This window comes from Psammomys obesus, unplaced genomic scaffold, assembly GCF_907164565.1.
Source record: "Psammomys obesus unplaced genomic scaffold, mPsaObe1.curated_primary_1811, whole genome shotgun sequence".
Lineage (NCBI taxonomy): Eukaryota > Metazoa > Chordata > Mammalia > Rodentia > Muridae > Psammomys > Psammomys obesus.
The window spans coordinates 680,783-705,304 of NW_026594240.1; the positions used below are offsets into that span (position 1 = coordinate 680,783).

The following is a 24,522-nucleotide window of genomic DNA, read 5'->3' on the forward strand; positions in this document are numbered from 1 at the left end:
CTCGCCTTCCCGCCCGCCCCTATTGTTCCGCCCCCGGCCTCCCGCCCTTCCCCTTCCCGCCCGCTCCCCTTTTCCCCTCAGTCGACTCGCGCCCTCCAGGTAAGCCGAGAAAAGCCCCCTCCGCCCCCGGCGGCGGCTTCTGTTCCCACTCGCGACATCTCCCTGCGGGCTCCGGCCCGGCGCCGGAGCCTCGGCCTCTCGTAGTCCCGCTCGAGCGTCCGCTCCTTGACTCCGCTCTGCCGGCCGTTCACGCGAGGCCCTGGCTCCGGCGCGGCCTAGTAGGCCTCGCGCGGAGCCTGCCCCCCCACCCTCCGCTTTTTCCCGGTGGCGGCTGCGCAGGAGCCCAGGGCGCGCGCGCGCGCGGCCGGGGGGGCGGCGGTGGATTTGTTGGTTGAGGGGGGTGGGGAGGCGATGGCCGGCTCGCTGGCCGGGCGGGTGAGCGCCGCTCCCCGCGGGGGTCAGGCGCTGGCGCAGACACACGAGGAGGCGCTGCTTGTCCAGCCCCTCCCCCTAGGTCGCAGCGCCCCCCCCCTGACCGAACCGTTTATTCCCCCTCCCCGCGGCCGAGGGAAAGGGGGTCTTTTTTTTTTTTAAGTGGAAAATGCTTGGATGACCGGGGTGGGGGGAGGGGAGTGGGGAGCTGCAGAGTTAAAAGGGTAGGCGGACTCCCAGGTACCGAGTTACTCTGACGTTCTCTCTGGTAACGAATTTTGAAATTACAAAATGCCTGCCGCTATAAACCAGACCGAGCTATTTATAGAGGGGTAATTGACTGCAGGATTAACAGCTGGATTCCCGGGGTGGGGTACGCTTAGGTTGACCTACTCAGGAGAGGAAGACACAGAGGTTTCTCAGATTACTTACAGGGCTTGGAGTTTATTTATTTGTTTTTTAAAATGCATCTTCGTGCTTTACTTAACCGGTTTTGTAGATAGGTTTTTAGTTTTCTTCTCCTTTTGAACTTGTGTTACTGTATTTGTAAAATGATAAATATGTTTGGGGATATGGAATTAAAGCTACCAGGCTTATACCATATATTTGAGAGGGGAAAATTAGTCTTCTTACAGTCACAATTAACAGGCATTGTTTTTTGATTTTTGTTTTTTTTTTTTTTTTTTTGTGACTCAGATGTTGATTTGAGGGGTTTTTCACAGCAGTTAACTGTTTTCTGGAAAGAAGGAACTGATGTGCTTTGGTGGTACGTTTATATAACCACTTCACATCCTGAAGTAACCAGAAGACAGGGACGGAGTGCTGTGACAGTCATGTTAAAGTGCTTTAAAATTAGTGAGGGTATGGACTTGGGATGGTGAGGCAGATGGAGTTTGGAGGCCAGCCTGGTGTTAATAGCCACTTCCATTTTGTCATGGGCAACATAGATCATCCTGCCTCAGAAAAACAAACTTGCGGGTATAGGGATTGTGTATACATAACAGCAAAGTGAAAACTGACTGGTTTCATTGAGGAACAGAATTAGCTATAGGAGGAGAGAGAGTGCTTGTCATACTACTGGAGAAATTTAAGGGCTTGAGACTTTAAAAACTAGCAGTGTTTGGTACTAAAAAAAGAGAAGGTATTAAAGGCAAAAAAAACCTAACAAAACCCAAAAAGTTATTAGAGTTGTTTGAGAGGATGAGTCCACGGTGGTCATCCTGTAAAATGTCACTACTGTTTAAACACTGTTTAAACATGCTAGTACTCTCAGTTTTATTTTTATTTTTGTATTTGGAAGAACATTGAGGCTTAAAAGACTTAAATGGCTTTAGTCAAAGTTAACATAGGGGGCACAACGGAATTTTCCCAAATTGTTTAGAAAGAAAAGAATGGGTGAGAACTGAGAAGTAGAGAATCAATCTCAGAGGAACATGGAACCAAAGCAGTTGTGGAATATAGCTCAGACACACTTTTTCAGTGAGACTCCTGAGTGCAATTACTTTTCTTGTTATTTTGTGACTGTCTCAATGTATGGTTCTGGCAGTTGACTTGGTTATTATGTTGTCCAAAGTGTCCTCGAACTTAACAGCAGTTCTGTTAAAACCTCTCAAGGGCTGAGATTAAACAGTAGTGTACCACAATCCACAGATCTGAACTAAATAATTTTAAAATCATTTGAGATATGAAGTATATCAATTTTAGAAATTGCTAAGCTGCTACACTAAGGAATTAATTTACGTATACGCTCTACTGTCACTACCAAATGTTGTCCAGGAGGAAGCATGTTGAATTTGTCCTCACCCTAGTCTGTCCAGCTGTTTTTGAATAATTTTCAAAACTTGTTTAGCATAAGGACAACTTTGTGCACTAAGGCAGTTCACTTAGAACTATTGCCAGTGGAAGGAACAAATCTTTCTCATCCCAAGCATCAGTGGAATCACCCTATCATTAATGAGCAGACTGGAACCAAAACCTGATCTGGAAGTGTTCTATGCATTTGTGCTGTGTGTGTTTACAAGTCTGGTAGGCTAGTGCTTACGGAAAAGAGTCAGTGAGATGAAGATGAAATGCCAAAGGGAAAATAACTGGAAAGGAATTACTCTTTACTACTTTCCTCTTATTTTGGTCATGCTTACATTTCAGTTTTTGGCTTTCACTCTCACCAGTGACCAAAGACTTGACCACTCAAAGTCCAGCTCCCTGTAACTGCTAGACATGGACACCGGTGTGATTGAAGGTGGATTGAATGTCACTCTCACCATCCGGCTACTTATGCATGGAAAGGTATGCACCAGCTTGGAAAATTGGGTCATAGTAACTGCTATGGGAGGGGCCAGGAAAAGCAGACAAGCATCTTGGAGCTCATCAGATTAGCACTGTGGGACATCTGGCTTTAGCACTTTTCTCTAATGGAGTGTGGAGGAAAAATGGACAGCTTTTACTAGGAAGTCTCAGTGAGCAAGAAAGACTTAACAACAAGCGCAAGTGGTTAGAGCCAGAAAGCAGTCAGCGGATGCTAATATGTTCTGATGCATGTTGCTGAAACATAAACTTCAGAAAGGAAGATTGTCTTTTTTATTTTTGGTGGTACTGGAGATTAAACTCAGTCCCTCTAGGCAGACACTACCATTAAGCTATATCCAGGTTTCTTTTTACATATTATACAAAGATACGGAATTTAATCACTCTAGTTATTCTCAATTCTTTCATAGTTCCAGTATAAAATTTTGTTTAAGGAAAGGAATAAGTGCCTCTCCTCACAAATCTTAGTCTTTCCTTTGGATTGGTAAGAGTATAGTTAGCACTTGGTTAGCTGAACACTTAGAATTTTCGATGAATTTCCTCTTATCAACACTTTTCTCCATTTGCAGGAAGTTGGCAGTATCATCGGAAAGGTAAGATATGTTCACATCAACACTAATTCCTATTTAGTCAGTCTGGGCTGAAATAGCACTTGGAGCTCATGTTTGATTTTTCCTCTTACAGAAAGGAGAATCTGTTAAGAAGATGCGCGAGGAGGTAAGTTACAAGGAACATTGGAACTGCTAGCCTTGGAAAGCCCTGAAAAAGTTCTCTAAAGGGTTACAGGGGTAAGAGTTTTAGAAAGCATTTTCTGGCTACTTTGTAATAATAGTGTGATAGGAAATGAGTTTTGTGACAAGTCTCAAAACCATAGGCAGATGCAGTAGGTTGTTTGAAGACAAGTGGAGCAGAGTTTGAAATGCTTTTATGTGGCAGCTTCTTGCCTATTATCCAGGACACACTATCCTGTACAATTTCAGTTCTTTTTATCTGTTAAAACTCCTTGCTTGTTTTTCTGATCCAGAGTGGTGCACGTATCAACATCTCAGAAGGGAATTGTCCTGAAAGAATTATCACTCTGGCTGGACCGACTAATGCCATCTTCAAAGCCTTTGCTATGATCATTGACAAACTGGAAGAGGTTTGTTGTTCTTTAGAATTGTACCCTGCCCCCAATACCAGGCGTTAAAAAAAATAAAGTTCTAAAGCGTGTTAAGTAGTTGAGCTACACCCTCAGCTGGCTTGCTTTTTTTTTTTTTTTTTTTTTACTGTAATATATTTTTATTTTACGTTCATTGGTGTTGTGTCTGCACGGGAGTGTAGAGAAGCCCTGGAACTGCAGTTTTGAGTGCTGGGAATTGAGCCTGCTTCACCAGTGCTCTTAACCACCAAGCCATCTCCACCTCTCCCCTCCCTCTTTTTTGGTATGCTTTTCTTTAGTGTTTTTATGTTTTGAGTAAGTGTCTGATTTTGTAAGTGTCGCACTGCTAGTAGTCCAAGATGCCCTCCAGCCTTTCTGGGCGAGCCTCCAAGTGTGGGCTTCCAGGGAGATGTGGGTCACCCTTCCCAGTTCTCCCGTTTGTCCTGTGTCAGTGTTTGCTTCCTTTCCAGTTGAATGAACTTATGGTGCTCTTTATTAGGATCCTGCTAAACACCAGTGTGTTTTGTAGACCAAGGTTTATCCCAGTGTGCTCTTGCACTTCATAAACTGTATGTCCAGGTAGATACTGACAGTACTGTATGAAAGGTTTCGGTAAAGTCCTGGGTTTCTAGCAGCAGAATATCCATTACTGTTTGTTAGTTTTTTTTCCCTGCAAACCTGAGGCTGAGCAACTGTTGTCCTAGGCCACGTGTTCAGCTTCTTCCTCCTCCCCTGCAGTAATGCCCCTTAGTTATTTGTTGATGTTATGGGTAGAAGAGTGCTGTTTGATTGATAGTTAATGCTCCCTTAAATCTTACTCTTGTCGTGATCAATAATGTTACATTTTGGTCTGCAGCATGCTGTTAGTTACTCCAACAAAATTTTTAGCTTAAATAGAAACATGTAGAAATGCATATAGCCAGGTGTGGTAGCGCATGCCAGTATTCCTGGCACTCAGGGAGGCAGAGGCCGGCGGATCTCTGAGTTCCATGGCAGCCTGGTTTACATAGGGCGTCCAGGACAACCAGGAATGCCCAGAGAAAGCCTGTCTCAAAAAACATTTAAAATTTCATTACAGAAGAATTGTTTGTGTGCTGGTGAGTTGACTCCCTAGGTAACGACACTTGCCCAGTAACTTGTACAGACTGTTGCCGCCCTATGCGTATACTTGCTGTGTTAATAGTTGTAACAGTAGAAAGTCCTGCGATGTGGGACACAGTGTACTGGCACCTGCAATTAATAGAGGGTTATTTGTGTGCGTGTGTTTGTGTGTTTCCTTTGCTGGAATAGCGCCAAGGGACCATGCGCATTATGCATGGGCTCTTTTTGTTTGTTTTAGAGACAGGGTTTCTCTCTCCACCTTGTCTGTCCTGGGATGTTCTCTGTAGACCACTTGGCCTTGAACTTAGAATCGCCTGCCTGCCTAGGATTAACAGCACATGCAGCCGTGCCTGGACAAGCATAGACTCCTATAATTTATCTGTTGCCAACCCCAAAACTTCATTTCTTTTTTTTTTAATATTTATTTATTTATTATGAATACAACGTCTGTCTGCTTGTAAATCTGCGCTCCAGAAGAAGGCACCAGATCTCACTATAGATGGTTGTGAGCCACCACATGGTTGTTGGGAATTAAACTCAGCATCTCTGGAAGAACAGCCAGTGCTTATAACCTCTGAGCTATCTCTCCAGCCCAGCCAAAAACTTCATTTCAAAGCATTTTAGATGTGATATCCGACTTTATTGTTTTTAAAGTATTCTGTTTATTCAGTAAATAAAACTTAAGGCGGGGAGTTGAAATTTGAGATTAGGGTGTAGAGTGTTTGGTAAGCACATAGGAGGCCTAGCACTGCAGAAAACAGACCTTAACTTATGTTAGCTTTCTAGTATTAGTTTTCTAAGAGATACTCAGTTTGAAATTGGTTTCATATGCTTTAATTTTGACACTTTGTTTTCTCCCTTGCTTAAACTGTTGTTTGTGCTTGTATGGACTATATACTGTGTATACCCTGGGGCCAGAGGAAGGCTATCAGGTGTTTTCTGTTGCATTCTACTTTACAGCTTTGAGAAAGGTCTCTCAGTGAACTGGAATCTTGTCAGCCTTCCAGTTCCTAGGATACCTCTGAACTGATTTCCAGTCTTTGCTCATTACCCACTGAGCCATCTTCCCAGTCCCGTAACTCTTGCTTTCTTAATTTTGGGTACTAGGATTAGAACGTTTGGTTTCATCCATGATAGTGCTCTACTACTAAACTATCGTTTTAAACCAAATGGAAGAAATGGCAGCTCGGCTTATTAAGAGTGTTGCTTTCTCCTGTACCCTTGCTGTGGAAAAAAAAAATCACTTTATGACTGTTTCTGCAGTTCCTTTTTCTGTTGTGTGCTGCTGCTTAGGGATTAATTCCAGAGTAAGCATTCTACCAATGAGCAAGTTTGCGTGTGCTGTTCTGAAGGATGGTGGGGGAGCATCTTCTAGTCTGATTGGCCTGCAGCTCCAGATCTTTTCTCTGTGAGTGCTGGATTGTAGGCAGTGCAACCACACTGGGCTCAGAAATTGTAATTTTCACAGTTTGGTATAGTTAGAATAGATATATGTCCATAAGTTGATGTTTTCAAGTACACACACACAAATATACACACACACTATTCTTTTGATGTTTTGATCAATTTTCTTTTTTACAGGACATAAGCAGCTCTATGACCAATAGCACAGCTGCCAGTAGACCCCCAGTTACCTTACGACTGGTGGTCCCTGCTAGTCAGTGTGGCTCTCTCATCGGAAAAGGTGGTTGCAAGATCAAGGAAATAAGAGAGGTTGGTGTTTGTGCTATTTTATAATGTCTGTTATCTTTTCTTTTGTTTTTAACTTTGATTGACCTGACTGTAGACAAGGATCGTTCTGAGAGCCACCTGCCTCTGCCTCTGCCTCTGCCTCTGCCTCTGCCTCTGCCTCTGCCTCTGCCTCTGCCTCCTGAATGGGAACACCATTAATACCCATACTAAGTTGGTTTTTGGCTAGAAAAGGGTATCATTTGATATGTGAAGGTGTAAGCTGGGTTTGGTGGTCGTGCAGGTTTGTAATATCAGCTACATAAAGGCTGAGAAGGGAGACTTCAGGTTCAGGTTTTGCCTTTGCTGAGTTAAAGGCTGGTTTGCAGGGGCCAAGAGAGTCCCCTTTAGGTCAGATTGGTGTACGCAGCAAGTTCCAGGCCAGCCTGGGACATACAGTGGAAACCTCTCAATTAAAAAACAAAAACATAGGAAGTGGGTTTTAAGAAAGGGGTGTTTGGATTCAGGTCTGTAGATGGCACAGTTGTTTACTCAGCATCTGTGTGGCCCCGGTTTAACCGCTAGCACTGCTTCTGCCTGGACAGCCGCCCTGTCAGGGCTAGCAGCCCATAAAGACTGTGGTGTGACGGTGTTGACATTACAGGGTTAGGGCTCTTTCAAAAACAGTCCTATGTCAGATCTTGTGGTGTCCGAGGTTGGTAACCCAGGGCTCACGGATGCTGGTGGATGTACCCTGACTGAGCTGTTCCTACCCCTTTGTAATTTTAAGATGGAGTCTTTGCTGTGTTACTAGCTTATGCTAGTCTCGAACTTTCATTGATAATCTTGCCTCAGCCTCCCAAATATCTAGAACAGCCTTTGCCCGGTTCAGTAATAAGTCATCATATGAGAGTGCTAATTAGAATTTCTAACTTTTTACGTATAGTTTCTATTCTTTTTTGAGAGAAGACCTCACTGTTTAGCCATGGCTGGCCTGGAATTCACATACATGACTACCTTTGCTTCTTGAGTACTCGGACTAAAAATGAGTGTCACCATGTCCCATTTAATCTCCCTCCCCTTTTTTAATTTTTATTAGTATTTTAATTTTTTTGGTGAGACATTTTCTGGTGGTCAGTAAAGCCCCCGGGATTCTCCTGTCTATCCTCCAGCCTTGGGATCACAAATGCAAAACCCCTTCCTACCTTTTTATGTGTGTTCTTTGTTCTTGTGCTACAAGACTGAGCCATTTCCTTCTGCCTGTCCCCACTACATATATTTTACATCCATAAGCACATGTGGCGCTCAGTTCTTTGCGGGTTCACTGGCATTTAACTTAGGGCGTTGACAGGTTTGCTGGCGAGTGTCCACCTACCGAACTACTAAAAAAAATTTTTGTTTTTATCTATTTTGATTTTTCAAGACAGGGTTTCTCTGTGTAGTCCTGGCTGTTCTGAAACTCACTCTGTAGACCAGGCTGGTTTTGAGCCTGTCTCTGCCTCCTGGGTGCTGGAATTAAAGCTGTGAGCCATCTGAATTTTAGATTTATTTTTAACTATGTATGCATGTGACTATTTGCCTGTGAGACAGGAGCCCTTTGAGCTTGGAAGAGGGTTTTGTATTCCTCTGTGGCTAGAGCATCAGGTGGTTGGTTGTGAGTTGACTTATGGGTGCTGGAAACTGAACTCAGTTTCTTTCATACTGTAAATAGTAGAACCATTTCTAACCTTAAAATAATTTTATAAAAGATTTCTTTCTTTTATGTGTGGACTTGTTGCCTGCATATATGTGGCATACCACATGTGCCAATTTTCAGCGGAATTCAGAAGAGAGGTGGATCTCCTGAAATGGAGCTACAGGTGGTTGTGGGCTCCTTGTTGGTGATGGGAACTAAACTCGGGTCCTTAGCAGTAACAACATGCTCTTAACCATCTTTTCAGTCCCTTAAAATAATGAAATTATTTTAGAGTAGGACTCTTTGTAGCCCTGCCTAGCCTGGAACTCACTTTGTAGACCAGGGTGGTCTTGAATGTTGAGATCATTTTGCCTCTGCCTCTCAAGTGCTGGTCTGGTACTAAAGGCATGCATCAATATGCCTGGCTAAAAACTTTGTTGTCGTCCCTCCTGCCCTCCCCCAAAAAGATGGTTTCTCTGTGTGATCCTGGCTGTCCTGGCCTCACTTTGTAGACCAGACCAGGCTGGCCTTGAACTTAAAAAGATGCAGCTGCCTCTGCCTCCCCAAGTTCCTGCATTACTTGCATATGCCACCTGGCTCCAGATGGTTTTAACAGAGCCCTGGCTGTCCTGGCCTCAACTCACAAGAATCACTTGCCTCTACCTCCCCCAGTGCTGGGTTCAAGGGTGTGCGCCACTGTGCCCACCCCTAAAATTTTTAAATTGATTTTACTTGTATGTGTGTATGTTTGTGTGTGCTTGGTCAGAGGACAACTTGCAGGTCTTGGTTCTCTCTTTCTACTGTGTGTGTGTCCTAGGGATTGAATTTAAATTGTAAGGCTTGGCAACAGGCATTTTAACATAGCCCCCTTTTTTTTTTTTTTTTAGACAGTCCCTGTTTTCCATTTCTTTCAACTTTTCATGAAATGTTAGTAGATGGTTCCAAAAGGGAAGTCAGGTGCAATACTTCGAAGTGGGTTGGGGGGTGGTGGTTAGGTTTATTGAGGTACTACCTCACTATACCAGGCTGCCCACAGACATACGGTCCTGCTCTTTCAGCTTTTCAATGATGAGATTATAGGTATGAGGAACCAGTCTTAGATCTTTTAATGATGTGTATTTTCAATACTTGGAATAGTGCTTGATGAAAATATTTGCTCAGTAAGAGAATGAATGAGGATTTTGTTTGGCCCACAAAGCTATCATTACTAGGTGAGAGGAATTTGTCTAGAAAGGACTTTATTTCTGAGTGCAGATTAAAATGTAGGCTGTTACCCAGATTTCTTATCTCTCGGGTAATTTTTAAATTCAGTAAGCCGTTGTGCCTGGAATAAGAAAAGAAAAAAATGGGAATGGAGGAAAAAATTGTCGAACTTGATATTCTGAAGTTGCCATTGGGAGTAAATGAAGAGCATAGTTCTCTGATTTTTTTTTTTTTCTCCCTTTTACCTTAAAGAGTACAGGGGCTCAGGTCCAGGTGGCAGGGGATATGCTCCCCAACTCAACTGAGCGAGCAATCACTATTGCTGGCATTCCGCAGTCCATCATTGAGTGTGTCAAACAGATCTGCGTGGTCATGCTGGAGGTAAGCCCTCAGGCTCATGCTTGAGGTGAGGGTGATTCTGGGGACGGGACCTGATCTATATTTAGTAAGACTAGAATTAGGTAAAGCTTTTAATAGGCATATCAGTAGAGGTGGGTAAAGAGGTTCCCTGAGTTCATACATTCCTTCTCCCAGTTTTGACGTATCTTAGTCTGTAAGCAAAAATAGAGTCTGTTAAATAGTGGTCTTGTGGTTCAGAACAATTCAAGTAGTGTGGGTAGAACAAACTTGGGATTTTTGAAATGCTAACTGACCTTTTGAATTGCTTGACATTGACACATTCTTTATTTTTCACTTTAAAGCAGGATATATTAAAAACAGTTATATCATAGAACAGTATCAATGACTGTTTCAATGTGTTTCTGAGTGTATCAATGTGTTTCTGAGTGAATTGTCAAGTCCTATATATTCTGCTGCTGCCAAAAATCGAAATTAAGAGAAATTAAATCTTTTTTTGAGTTTCATGGAGTCGACCTCATATGAATCAGAAAGGAAAAAAGATTTTTTGTTTGTGTCTTTGAGCCATAAACATGATATTTAGGAATTTCATATCCACCTTACACAAAAATGTGAAATCCAAAAGATTGTCAGGGAAAGTTTGTCTACACATAGTTGTTTTTTGTTTGTTTGTTTTTATTTTTTTGGTGTGAATTAAATTTATTTACAAGTGTGGAATTTGTGACTAAAATTATCTCAAAGCATCTTCAGTGAAAATCAATGTGAGCCACATAATCAATAAACTTTCTCCTTGCTTTAAAGACACATAACTGCAGGTAGTTGAGATTGTGAAGTACAACGTGATGAGTGAGGGACTGGAAATAATGTTTATTTAACTGACCTGTGTGTGCTATAGCCACACAGCTGAAGCAGCTTTGAAACCTTATCTCTTTTTGTTTTTTTCCCCTCTGACTCTCTCCCAGTCCCCCCCGAAGGGCGTGACCATCCCGTACCGGCCCAAGCCCTCCAGTTCTCCAGTCATCTTTGCAGGTGGTCAGGTAAGAAAATTCTTATTGGTGGGATAGAATGAACAAAGATTTTAAAAACAACTTTGCCAGCAGCACACCAAGCCACTTTGCATGCTTGCTGAAAACCTGTACTTTGGTCGAGTTTGATTTGCTTTTTTTTTTTTTTTTTTTTTTGTACTGGAGAAAGTTTTGAATGGCAAGACCTTACTTTATTTTTAGCAGGCAATGGAAGTTTTGTAGACACTCAGAACAGTAATTGGTTTGGTGATTGAAGGTGGTTTGGGTTCAAGTAAATTCCTCCAGTGTCATCCTCTCCCTGTCTCAGCATCCATGCTTCTGTGTGTGGGATGATGAAGGTCTGAGTAATGGCAGTAAAGCAGTGGGACCTCTGGAGTCTGGATGGTCTCAAGATGGCATGGGGCCATGGGATTGGGTCCTGAACTTGAGTGTCCTACAAATTTTCCCTCCCCTTCACCTCACCTCCCCCACTCCTACCCTTTCATCCCCAAACTCCAGTGTGTTGTCCCCCCCAGACTCTTAACCTTATAAACACTGGTTTGAAAGCAGCTGGAGTTAGAGGAACATACAGGGGTAGGGTGGGGAGAGCATGCTGGCCTGTGGTGTGAGCACACTACCAAAGCACTCTTGATGCTTCGTTCCTCACCAACCTAAACCATTTATCTTTAACACTTGGTACTAGTGTACTTTGGTTAGTGATATGTAAGCCAGTTTTTAAGGTACTGAAATTCAGGTTGAAATAGTCACCTTTGCTACTTGGGGCTATCCTTTTTTAAAACATCTTTTTTAACTAGTTAGATTTATTTGTATTTGGTGTGAAAGTCATTTGAGAGAAGAAAACATCAGTTTAGATGGAGTCCATCTCATATTTTACTGAATTTTAATAAAAGTGAACAAGTTTATATCTTACTGAGCTTTCACGAATAGTCACATTTTGAGGTTTGTTAGAACCTTTGTAGCATTAGTTTTGCTTAAACAGATTTGTCAGAGGGCTGACAATGTAAGTAGTGGGGCAAGATACAGTAACCGCTCAGTCATTGTAGCCAGGAGGGTTAGCTTCAGGAGTTATCCCTTTTCCCATGGAACTCTTTTAAGTTCTCCAGTTCTGTGTCACCAATCCTCTGTACTGCAATCCTTCCTCTTCCTTATCTTCACTCCCTGTCATTTCCTTCGTACATTTTTGCTTCCTTTCCCTCCCCTCCCTATATTCAGTTAACTGCCCTCTAAAAGCTTACAGCTTCTTCCATGAGTTGCCCTGCTAATGGGTCACTTCCATGGGCCTTTTTATAAATGGACCTGTTGGTATAATGTCCACCGAGAGACCTGTATCTTCTGTGGCAAAGTGGCCACTGTAGGGTCCAACCTAATCCTACAGTGACCAAGACCTGGCATCAGCTCTCTTACCTCACCCCTCACTTTTACTGAAAATAACCCAATTGTGCAGTGTTATCTGCCACTAGGTAACTTTTTTATTTTTATTTTTTAATTCACTGATTACAGCTCGTTTCAAATCTGTGTTGTGAGCTCCTTTTTAAAGGAAAAAAGAAAAATCTTTTTTTGGGTGTGAATTTCATGCTGGTGACAAGGTGCCGGATTGACAGCCCTGGAGACTGAAATCCTCTATTTATCCACAGGACAGGTACAGCACAGGCAGCGACAGTGCGAGCTTTCCCCACACCACCCCGTCCATGTGCCTCAACCCTGACCTGGAGGGACCACCTCTAGAGGTGAGAGGGGATGTTCAGTCTCCAAGGCTCACTCAATCCTTCCGCCTCAGCCGAGACTGCCAACACACGGGGGGCCAGTGGCGCTGGTGATTTTTGTGCTGTGGACACCACCTGTCCACGGGGACCTGGACTGACCTCCCCACCTCATTTCACACAGGCCGCGTAGCCCACCAGATGGTAACACCAACTTTTTTTTTTTTTTTAATTTTTTTTTTGTTGTTGTTATTCAATTCCTCTTTTCCCTCCCTCACTCCTCCCATCCCATTTTCACCTTCCCACCCCAACCTGGGTGTGCTTTTGGGGGCACTGGCCACTGTGATGGGAGAAACTTCACATTTTGTTAAGTAACCAGCCACTCTTTCCCCGTCCCTTCTTTTTTTCCTTTGCTCGTTTCCCCCATTGCCCTGAAGACTGAGCTCCCTTTTTGGGAGAATATGGTGTGGGGAGGAGGGCCTAGTGGGAGCTGCAAGAGCCTTTATGCAGTGGGTTAGACAAAAACAGGATTTAGCATATTGGTTTGTTTTTCTCCCGATGCTTCTGTGGTCAGGTCCCTAGTGTTAGAGACTTAGGTTAGCTTCTAGTGCATATAAGGTCTTAAGCAGTGTCTGAATATATGCCATGCAGGTCTGTGTAGATAACAAATTATTTGTGTTAGCATGCTTGCTGTCTTGTATTGAATACATGGGGTTGGGGGGATTGATCAGTCAAGGCATTGATTTACTTTCATTTTCCACATTTTTGTTAAAAAGCAAATATGTATATTTTGCCTTAATCAAAGAGAACTTGTATATCCTTCTTAGAGGATCCTTGGAATAAAGTTAACCGTATTTTAGGGCTCAAAGAAGGCCAGCTCGGGTCTGAGCGTTTGTGAGATTCCATCTATTGTTTCAGTCCCTGGCCTCCCTTTCTCTTGTTCAACTCTGGCTTCCTGGCTAGTTGAGAACTTGTCTTCCCCCCACACTGGGTTGCTGTCCATGATTGGTTTTTAATAGGAACTGTTTTCCTCCTTTTGTAGGCCTATACCATTCAAGGACAGTATGCCATTCCACAGCCAGATGTAAGTTTTGATTTCACTTCTTGTTTTGAAAAACTTTCTCCGTCCAAAATTGTCTGATTCTTTTCTCTTTAGTAGGCAGGAGTAAATTTGGGTCTTGAACATTTACAGTGTTAATATGGCTTACAAGGTGAACCACACAGTAGCAACTAGTTTGCCTTTGAATGGAAAACCCCTAGAAATTATCTTTTAAGATTACTCTAAAAGACATGGTCCATGGTACACTATTAATATCTTGTCACAGTTGAAACTCAGTGAAGTATGCTTTCGTAAATAATTCCCATGGGGTGAGTGGGAGGTTGGGCTTGCCTTTAGGTGCTGCTCAGTCTGAGGTGACAAATTAGAGAAGCACTGAGAGTTTATTGCACAGGGAAGGCTGGAAAACTGATTGTTGGAATTCAACTCAAACTTTACTAAAAATCTTTCATGTTAAAGTACTAGTGGTTAGATTTCTGTCCAAGGACTTTTTTTTCCTTCCCCTGCAAATTTCTTCCTTAACCTTTCAGATGCCAAGCTTTAGACTTGGAAAGTTGAGTTTGGTTTTTGGTTAGTGGTAGCCTCTAGGAGAGGTGTGAAATAGACTGGAAAAGGGATTATTTTTATCACCAGCTAGGACAATTACCTATGTGTATTATAAATAAGATAGTTAAAATATTTTTTGGGGACTAAGCCCAGTTTGGTTTCTTGTTGAGCTTCTCTCCTCCTTGCAGTCTCCCTGCCCCCCTCATCCCCTTCCTTTTCCTGGTGGAGCCCTGCATGGTGTGTTTTCCCTAGCACCACTGCGCAGTTTGTTTATCTGGCCTGTCTGCGCTTGTCCCTGGGGCAACTGTTGGCAATGGCTGCGTATATGTTGATTAGACCGTCCACAGGGGATGGTTCTTGGGCTGGTGTTACTGCTTTCTTTTTCATATACCCCAAATGCATTCATTCTTACATACTGACTTCCTTTCTATTTCCAACCCTAACCTGTATCATATTCTGCCTGTCACTGGATTGTATTGTAAGACTCAATTTTACCCTGTGTTATAGTTGGAATAGACTCAATTTTGGGAATCAGAAGCTGTGTGCATTTTCATATTTGAGTGTGCTTGAGTCCTGTCTAGGTTATCCTTCTTCTAATGCTGGTCTCTCCTGTTTCCTTCCTATAGTTGACCAAGCTGCACCAGTTGGCAATGCAACAGTCTCATTTTCCCATGACCCATGGCAACACCGGATTCAGTGGTATGGACACCTCAGTGTGTATTTCTTTCTGTAAGGTGTAGTACAAGATAGAGGCCAGTCCCAAGGTCTCAGCTTGACAGCTATTTAAAATAAACTTGATTATCATCCAGCACCTGCTGGTTTAAAGTTGACTACTGTGGCTAAAGGAGGTAATGTGTTTGTTATCATGGTTTTCATTTGGGGTGAATTAATTATAAAAGAATAAGAAGCCCTGGAAGGTTTGGGGTGAGGTCTGGGGATGCTTGTCAGGAAAAGGGTAGGCTGATAATTCTTATAAACCATGGTGATAGTAGCCACCTTGATCTGATTGGCATCCCCCTTTTCTCCACCAGGTGTTCACAAACTATGTAGTGTATTTTTAGTTTTGTTTTGTTTTGTTTTGGGGCTTTGTTTTTTTTTTTGCTTTGTTTTGTTTTGTTTTTTTGGTATAAGGACTAACTTGTCCGATAGGGTTAGAATGAGACCACCAAACTCATTTTCACTTGTATCTTAACAGGCATTGAATCCAGCTCTCCAGAGGTGAAAGGCTATTGGGGTAATGATTAAAAAAAAAATCTGTAGTATTCTACTGTTATATTAATAAACTGGTGGGAGTCGTGTTTCACTGCCCATAAAACCATATTAGCAACATGCACATGGCAGAGAGGAGCTGAGAGAGCAAAGGGGTGGGCCTGGTGCTTCTGAGGGTCCCTTGCTGGATCTGGCCAACCACCTTCTAAAAATAAGAGTTGAGAGCAGGACTAGACTGGTTAAGGCTTAGCTAGCTGGAATGGCCCAATCCTGGTGTCCTTAGGGGTGTTTGTGATGGGATTTTTTTTTTTTCCTTTTTTTCTTTCTTGTTTTTTGTTTTTGTTTTTTTTTGGAAAACCAAACAAAAGAATGCTTAGAGCAAAAGACAGAATAAATCTGGAGAATAAACTCCCTCAAACTAATTGCCATTTTATCTATTCGATCTTTAAGTGTAGCTTGGGAGGAGGTCGGCGGAGGGTGTTATTCTGATACAGGCATACTGAAAGCAACTCTGTGTGCCAAGAGTTCTTGATACCTGGTGATAGGAATAAAATTGGCACTGATTCTACCGAGCATTGGGTGAAGTAAAATGAGGACACAACAGTAGTCTTAATTAGAAAAGGGGTAGATGTGCAGAGGCATTTGATGTATAGATTGCTCCTGTTTAAGAATACCACACTCTCTTGCCCCTTGTTACCTCCCTGCCTGTTAGTCTGGGCTCTGCAGGAAATGGCATAAAGTCAGCTCTTCTGATGTACAGAAGACTCTTTCCAGCATTGTTTTCGATGCCCCACTCCCATCTTTCCTCCTTGGAGGCTTCACAGTTAGTGATGAACCCCAACAGCCAATGCTGGGCTTCCATTTTATTTTCTTCTGTTATTAGTTTAATGTACAGATAACTGATTCTGAATGCTGTACATTAAACTTTCTTGCTCTTTTCTGTCTTTTAGCAGGTTTGGATGCATCTGCTCAAACTACTTCTCACGAACTCACCATTCCAAATGATGTAAGTGTAATTAAAGTATGTTAGAATTTTGAGGAAAACCTTGTTAGAGAGAATTGATACAACTCTTTCTGTCCTGTAGAAATTTTTGCTTTTCTCTTAAAGAATCTGGAACTTGGTGGGCGACGATAATATTCGTTTAATTAATCCTAGCATGCTCTGAGTTCAATTCAGCCTGAAATATATAGTAAGACCCTGTTTCCCCCAAAAGAATATCAGAGTTTGACTTTGCTTTGGGGAGGAGTGATTCTTGATTGACTGTATATTTGCCCCTTGACAATAACATGTTAAGTAATTAGATTACTATTTAGTAATAGATACTGCAAATGTTCTTCCAAAACACATTGGGGGTAATTGTCAGAATCATAAGCTGATGGCGACAGGATGAATTTATGCATTTTTGATGGTCCAACAAATACTAAAGGCACTTTTATTTATTCCTAGCCTAGCTATCTCACTAGATTTCAGTATTGGCTCTGGTAAATTTATTTTTGGAGTGGAGGCAATACTATAGGGATAGAAACAAAAGCTAATGCTTACACTGAGAAACTGTCTTACAGTTGGCCTTGATTTGTAGTTGATCAGGTAAATGGTTCAGACATTGAAGTGAGACCTATACTTTAAGATTTTGAGAGCAGAATATCAGAAAGATTGTGCAGTGCGGTTTTAGGTACAGTTTAGAAATGTATGGTATATGATATTCTTAATTTGTTTTGTTGTTTGTTTCTCAAGTTGATTGGCTGCATAATTGGGCGTCAGGGCGCCAAAATCAATGAGATCCGTCAGATGTCTGGGGCGCAGATCAAAATTGCCAACCCAGTGGAAGGATCTACTGATAGGCAGGTCACCATCACTGGATCTGCTGCCAGCATTAGCCTGGCTCAGTATCTAATCAATGTCAGGTAAGTGCAACCTGCCTTTATGCTTTTCTAATGCTAGCATAGGAGTGAGGGAGGGTGATACAGTAAATGTAGGCTTGCTTGGGGTGATACAGGTTGCAAACGCCCACCCTCTTCCTTTTATTATTGAGCTCTGCTTTCCTTCTGTCTTTAATGTAGCAGAGAAACATAACCAGGTTGGAGTTAAGTTTGCATGGAGTTGCATAGATCTCCTGCGTTGGTATTCTGGGGTGTGAAAGGGTGGTAGTAGTATATGTCTTTGCTGGATAGGACACTGCTCTCGCTAGCAATAGGAGACACTGAAACACATTTTTGTTTTCCTTGTCTCACATCTCTTATGAATTCAGAGTTGAAAGTATCTTGAATTTTTAAGGATAATGAGATATTGAAGTAGCTTCTGGGAGATAGCTATTAGCATTTACTCTGCAAAAATATTTTTGAAATGATTATGGAAAAATGGAGCACAGGCTTAGTGCTCCAGATATATACAACAGGCATATTTTTCTATTCCGCTCCTCACCCTGTTCTCATCCATCCGAAAATGCCTTCTCAGGTTTTATTTCCCTATATGTAGATTTTGTTGTACACCCAGTTGTAGGAAAATTGTGCATAATCAAATGCACATCCCACGTGGATGCTCATTTTTTTCCTTAGTTTTTCTTTCAGTAGCACCACTTTAGGCGTGTTGTTAGCAATAGCTCAGTCCCTCCCTTTCCAAAGGGACCTAGCTGATCTTTCTGTAGGAAGAAGTCTTTACCTTTCTTGTATTTACTCTCTTCCACATAAAAGGTTAAGAGTTCCTGCATCTAGGACATAAGGGCATTCAGGGATATAAAATATACTCATGTTACACATGTGCTTCTGTATGTATCTCTAGTTGAAAACATTGCCAATTCTGCAGTGGTGGTCTTCACTGATTTTTATATTTTTATGACTAGAGCTACTGCTGTTCTTTATGTAGAAAGGAGTATATCTAGACATACTTAATTTACAACCACATCAAGTTTTTAATACTGAGTGAAGTTGTAATCTGCAGAGTGAGCCTGTTAGGAAAGACTTGTTTCTAGTTCACATTGGAGGGTAAGTTTTATTTGGCAAAAATAATGTTAGAAATTGTTACCTTCTGCTTTTGGCATGCTTACTTAAATGCGATAGTTCAAATTATAACTTCAAGTTTGACCTTCTTGATTGGTGTTTTTAATAAGTTAGTGTCTACATCGTAAGGAAGCAGAACTTCACTACCTGAAGTAACTGCAGATTGTTTCAGTTAAGCAGCAGAGTGAAAATATCCAAACTATGGATTTGGATCAGAGCTTTTTAAAGCCTTATCACTAGTGTCAGGATAAGTACAAATCTGCTTTTTACCTTCCTCTTGACTCAATTTGAATGGAAAAAAAACAAACTGGTTTTATTGTTTTCATTTTTGGCTTCACAACATTTAGCTGGTTTCTGAGCTCTCCTTCCAGGGCTCTGCATCTCTGCTTCATTGCTGTGACAGTTCCTTAATGGACCGGAAGTGGCTCTGAATAAACTAAACAAAATGGTTAGGAGGAGCTTTTCGAATGCCCTTGGAAGTAGGCTTGTGTGGGACAGTTTGACCTCAGCAGATATCTATCTGTTCTGGCTTTGAGGACTATTGGGGTATATTTTAGGAATAGAGGGTACATTATTTTTGCCTTTTTAAACAAAAAAGATAGGTGGTAGGTTTTTCTCCCCCCCCCCCCAACTTTAAACTTTAAGGAATGATCAGTTAAAATTAAGAGCCAACTTCCCAATGGAAAAGCTTCCCAAGATTTTGTCCATATTTGTTTGTACCTTTTTTTTTTTTTTTTTTGAAAATGTTACATGCTTTGAAATTAGTCAGTGACCTATCTTGGACTCCTTATGCCTCCTTCCATTTAACATTTTGGTTCATTTTCATGAGGATGTAAATCCATATAAATAATATCTATAGGAAAGTTTTCTTAGGCAAGCATGGTGAATCGCACTAGTAATCCTAGCACTGAGGAGGCTGAGGCAAGCAGCTGCAGTTCTAGCCTAGTCTAGGCTGCACAGGAAGACCCATCTCAAAAAAATTTCTTAAATGATTTTAGTATAACAAGTAATTTTCTCAAATAAATAATTGATCCTTCAGTTAAACTGGAAACTGATAATTTGGTTTATGAAATGATTTTTTTTTTTTTTGTTTACAAGGTTAATTCCTTCAAGCTAAAAAAATTTATTAACACTGTTGGGGGCTGAATGTAGTTTTTTCTGTATATTAGGCAGTTCCCAGCTATCTTTGTCTTTTCTTTGGAAAGAGGGTCTTAGAGTTGCCTTAGTGTAGCCCCTCAGCTGTGGACTTCTGTTATTATTTGCCTAAGCCTCTTCAGTAGCTGTACCACCGGGGCCTGGCCACTGTATTCTGGTTGCTGGGGTTGGGTCAGTATATCAGATATTTGGAAGTATGTGCTCTATGATTCTTTCTTATCAACTGTGTCTATCAGAGTAGCTTTAAGTAGCATTGTATATGTGGGGGGGTGATAATGTTAACATTTAGAGGGTGGGCACAAGCTGAAAGAGTTTGTCAGAAGTTGGTATTAGACTTTCCTAATTGGCAGCAAAGGCACTGATAGAGCTGAAACGGGTTTTGTCCTGTACTTTTTCCCTATTGTGGTCTTCCCACCCACCCACCCTTTTTTTTTGTTCCTTTTTTCCTCTGTTACAGTTTAGAAAACGCTAAACCCTCCTCCCAGGCAGCCTCCGTCACGATCCCTGATCACCTCAGCATCAACCTCTCTCAACCCTCCACCCCTTCTTCTTCTTCTTCCTCCTCCCCCACCACCCCCTCGCTCGCCACGGCGGGGACTTCCGACGCACCCTCCAGCCTCCCCAACCCTCTTCCGACCGCCCCTTGTGTCTCCAGTCTGCTTGGCATGAAACCCATCCCTCTCCTGGCTCTAAATGTTGTGTCTGCTGCTAAGGGTACCGGGGCTTCAGCTGCCACCACCACCACCTCTACTGTGCCATGTGTAACTAACAAACTGAAAGGCGAGAAGCAGAGGTTCTCTCCCTACTGAGTGCACATCTTGGCACCTCCTCAAGTGTTGGTTTATGTTGTTTTTCTTTGTTAACATTGGTGAGAACCAAACTATTGTGAGCTTGTGACCGTTTTCTTTTTACTACTTTGGGGGAGAACTGGTGGGGGTGGGCACGGGTAATTCTTGTTTAGGTTTAGGTCTTTACAGCTCAGTGCCTGTTTCAGAGTCTGACTTGTTGATTTAAATCTTTATCTAGAGCCACAGTTCTTACACTAATTCTGTTACACTTTTTTGTAGCATTATACTGCCTTGCAATATAAACAATGTGTTAGGCTCTGTGTTGATGAATAAAAGCTTCTCCTTTAATCCTTTCCTTTTTTATAGTTGAAATTATTTAATGGTTAAGCTGTCAGCTGGCTCTAGCCAAATCTGTGTTTCTAGTTATAATAAAGTTGCCACAGTAAGAAGAGTAGCTCACTGTGTGATGTGACGGGTGAGGGTGGGGGTCTGTGGTCTGTGCCTTGTCAGCTTGGATGGCTGTGCAGCCTGTTTGGGCCTCTTTGCATCCAACATGAACTTTTAATTTTAACCCTTTGTCAGTATTCCCACGTAGAAGGGCTGTCAGTGTTTAAACACTGATCCTCATGCTTAGCCAGAAGCTTTGAGTCAAGAACAGCTTTCCTTTGCTAACAGCCAGTAAGTGTCAAAGTGTCCTTGCCTTGACCTCTTCCCTCTGCTCAGTGGTTATTTCAGAAGCACACATAGAACTAACTATAACCAGAGTCTGGTATCTTTTGTCTGTATTCCTTTAATGGATCATTAAATAGGATATACAGGAATATCCTATCGTTAAATAGGATATCTAGGATATCATTAAATATCGTTAAATAGGATATCTAGGAAATGCAGGAAGGGCTTATAGTTATGCTGAACCAGGCAAGTTCTTTTACCTTCTGTTTCCTGCCTGCTTGTCTCAGTAGCGGCACGATCACGAGTGCGAGATACTATGCTTAGATGAAGCTTAGGGATTTACCTTGTGTAGCATGAAGTAGAAAAGGTGCCCTAAGAGCACAGAAACTCCATGGGTGACCAGCCAGGACTCACTGTTTGTGCTGTGCTTGTACAATACCATGGTGCGCTTTCCTAGCTCCTGATGTTGACTTTCTCCTTTTTTTCTGATGTACATCTAAGCCACTTTTTAAAATCAAGATGAACCACAGGTGTTTTCACGAAAGAGGAAAAATGATGGACTCAGGGTTCCGGCTTAGACAGTGGTAGAATATTTGCCGGGCCCTGCGCTTGTTCTCTAGCATTGAAAACAAAATGGAGAGCTGGATCTCATGTAATGAGAAAGCCACTTGATTCTCTTCCATTCAACCAAGGTACATATAAGTTTACTAAGTAGGCAGTGAAGAGTGTTTTCTGATGGCCTTCCCAAACATCCTTTGAGTGGCATTGTTAAACAATATCAGAAAGACAAATAGCTGCTCGTGCTTATTACGGTATCGTTCAGTTATTCTAGCTCCTTTATTCCAGACGGCCTTTCACATGTGTGCACATACCCAAGTCAGGGTCATGGTTTTAGAAAAGCAACTTGAGGCCTGTTGGTTAGCCGTCTCCTGTGCTAGGTAGTTTTAAATATTTCTGTAGTTAAAACTGTTCTGATGACCATCTCTGATGGGATTTGGTTTTAACTATGTTGGAAGGCCTTTTGATCTAACAAATATCCCTGAATAAAGAATTGCTGGGAAGTAATCCAGATGTTCAAGAGGCTTGACTTTTATGAAAATTTAAGAGCTTGGTGCTCATGTATGGTTTCTGATCTCGAGAAGTTATTTCTGTTGAGACTTCCCTTCTGTGTCAGCAACTGCATCTTGCCCTTTAAATTCCTTCTTAGGCTTTATAGTGAGTACTGGATAGTTCTTGAGCTGTTTATATGGCTACTACTCTGTATGGTTGTTTTTCAAGATAGTAGATTTAGAGGAGGCAGTTCCATTGCGCCTTTGTTTCCCAGTGAATTCTGTCATTCAGAGTTGCCTATATGCCTGTGCAGGCAGGAAATTGTTGTATCCTATGGAACTGGTATCAGCCGTTTGTGAGCCACCATGTGGGTTCTGGGAACCAAATCTGGGTACCCTGCTATAGCATCAAGTACTCTTAACTGTTGAGCTGTCCCGAGTCCCGAAAGCTTACTTGCCTTGCCATGGGAGCCTCTTACTTGGAGATGTGGAGAATCTGCTCCCTTTGTTTGTTGTTGATGTTCATGCGCTCATGGGTTGTGCCCAGGTGGGGTGTGCCATAGTGCACATGGCAACGTCGTCGTCTTTACCAAGTTTCAGATGGTCTTTTTGGTCACTGCTAATAGCTGGCTTTCCAGCTTCTGGGAATTCTCCTTCCTCTGATCAGTGGCTGTGTGCTGAGACTACAGATGCCATATGCTGCCTACTGAGTCTGCGTTGACAGGCACACTGGGCGTGTTATAGTCAGGTCTTTATGCTTGGGTGGCAAACACTGTATCCACTGAGCCGTCGCCACAGCCCATGTGTTCCTGTGTGTACACGTGTGTGGGTTCATGTGAACATGTACAGGTGCACAGAGGTCAAAACTGGTTTATTTTCTTTCAGCTTAATATGAGATCTTTGGACTTGGCTCACTGTTTTGGCTAGGCTCTTCCCCTTTCTCCACACCCCCAGCAATTGGTATTCCAATTTCAGACATTTTTACATGGGTGCTGGCTCCTCCTCGCTTGAACTGGCATCATCTATCCAGCTCCTCTTAATAACTCCCTTTGTGCTGAATTTCAGTACTGAGTAGGCCTCGCTCTGAGATCTCACTTGTGGACTTATTGTTTAGGCACATTCAGGCCAGTAAGATAAACAGGACAAATAATTTGTTTCCCGGACACTCACCTCCCCTTGTGGTATGTGTACATTCAGTGCACGTGGTGTTCCCCAAATGAATGCATGTCAGACCGAGTCTTTGTGAAGCTAATTGAGCTTCTGGTGTGGAACGGGGACTTCCACCTTTACTTGTCCTCAAAATGAAGCATCTTACTGCCCACCTAATAATAGTGAGGTGTACGGAATGCCATTTCCTCAGGGCTTAATTGGATTTCAGGACCTCAGATGACCTATTTGAAACATAGAAAGGCACTGTACTAGGTATGTTTACAAATAGGATTTGGCTCAGGAAGGCCACAAGTTTTGAGTTTGAAGAGTGAGCTAAGGAACTGAAGCCCTTCTGCTTGTTAGTATTCTGCCTGTTAGTATTTTCCTACAAGCTTGAAAACAGCAATTGGAATCCTCACTGTATAACCCTTTAACACTTAATATCACGTGATGTTCTCAAGTGTTATGCTTCCAACACATAGTAATTCCTTTACTACCCAGGCTGTGGTAGTACACATGGCAGGATTTACCTCCTGAAGGCTAGTGTTGCCCAGATTTGTGGTTGTGCTTGCAGGAGGTAAGCGGAACAGGAAAGACACAGCTTTTGTGTAACAGCAAGTGGCATAGCTCTAGAAATTCTGTAACAAAGTTTCCAAAGAATACAACTTGGAAAGAGAGTGTCAGCAGTCTGACGTGCTTTGTTAGGTCCTTTATGATTGGGTAAACTGACTTCCTCTTGTTTCTGTTTTACAGGCTTTCCTCGGAGACAGGTGGCATGGGGAGCAGCTAGAACAGTGTACTCCTCCATAATCCCTTTCTGCTGTTCGCCACCACCCATGATCCATCTGTGTAGTTTCTGAACAGTCAGCGATTCCAGGTTTTAAATAGTTTGTAAATTTTCAGTTTCTACACACTTTATCATCCACTCATGATTTTTTAATTAAAGTGTTTTAATTCCTTTCTCTGTTCAGCAGTTACGCTGAGATATCCATATTTAGTTTTATAAGCTTCTCCCCTTTTTTCCTTTTTTTGGGTTTTTTGGCTCATGAATTTTTGTTTGTCATGGAAATGTAAGAGTGGAATATTAATACATTTCAGTTTAGTTCTGTAATGTCAGGAATTTTTCAAAAAAAAAAATTAAAAGATGGACTGGAGCTTTTTCTTTGTGAATAGAAACTGGATGCCACAGTGACTTATGTGGGTGTTGTTCCTGGCTTGATTATTTTTATACCTCTAACCTTCACAGAGCCCTGATTGGGTTTAAATAGAATTAAGATATTTTCTTTTGTTTCAC

The 24,522-nt window shown here is 42.1% G+C and overlaps 1 protein-coding gene across 13 annotated transcripts; it reads left to right on the plus strand.

The window, feature by feature from the left end:
- Positions 1-24,420, plus strand: Pcbp2 (poly(rC) binding protein 2). 13 transcript variants are annotated; one of them, XM_055618333.1, is made up of 15 exons: positions 2-99; positions 2,578-2,718; positions 3,306-3,329; positions 3,421-3,453; positions 3,761-3,877; positions 6,560-6,691; positions 9,777-9,905; positions 10,844-10,918; positions 12,541-12,633; positions 13,649-13,690; positions 14,836-14,908; positions 15,405-15,443; positions 16,369-16,424; positions 17,154-17,323; positions 23,982-24,420. In XM_055618333.1, the coding sequence occupies exons 2-15, from the start codon at positions 2,650-2,652 to the stop codon at positions 24,016-24,018; spliced, it is 1,089 nt and encodes a 362-aa protein (XP_055474308.1). In that variant the 5' UTR covers positions 2-99; positions 2,578-2,649; the 3' UTR covers positions 24,019-24,420. The 13 variants fall into 13 exon arrangements, with proteins under 13 accessions (XP_055474311.1, XP_055474308.1, XP_055474309.1 ...); XM_055618334.1 differs by having other exon boundaries at positions 16,372-16,424; XM_055618330.1 differs by having other exon boundaries at positions 9,777-9,904; positions 10,831-10,918.
- Positions 24,421-24,522: the final 102 nt, after the last annotated feature.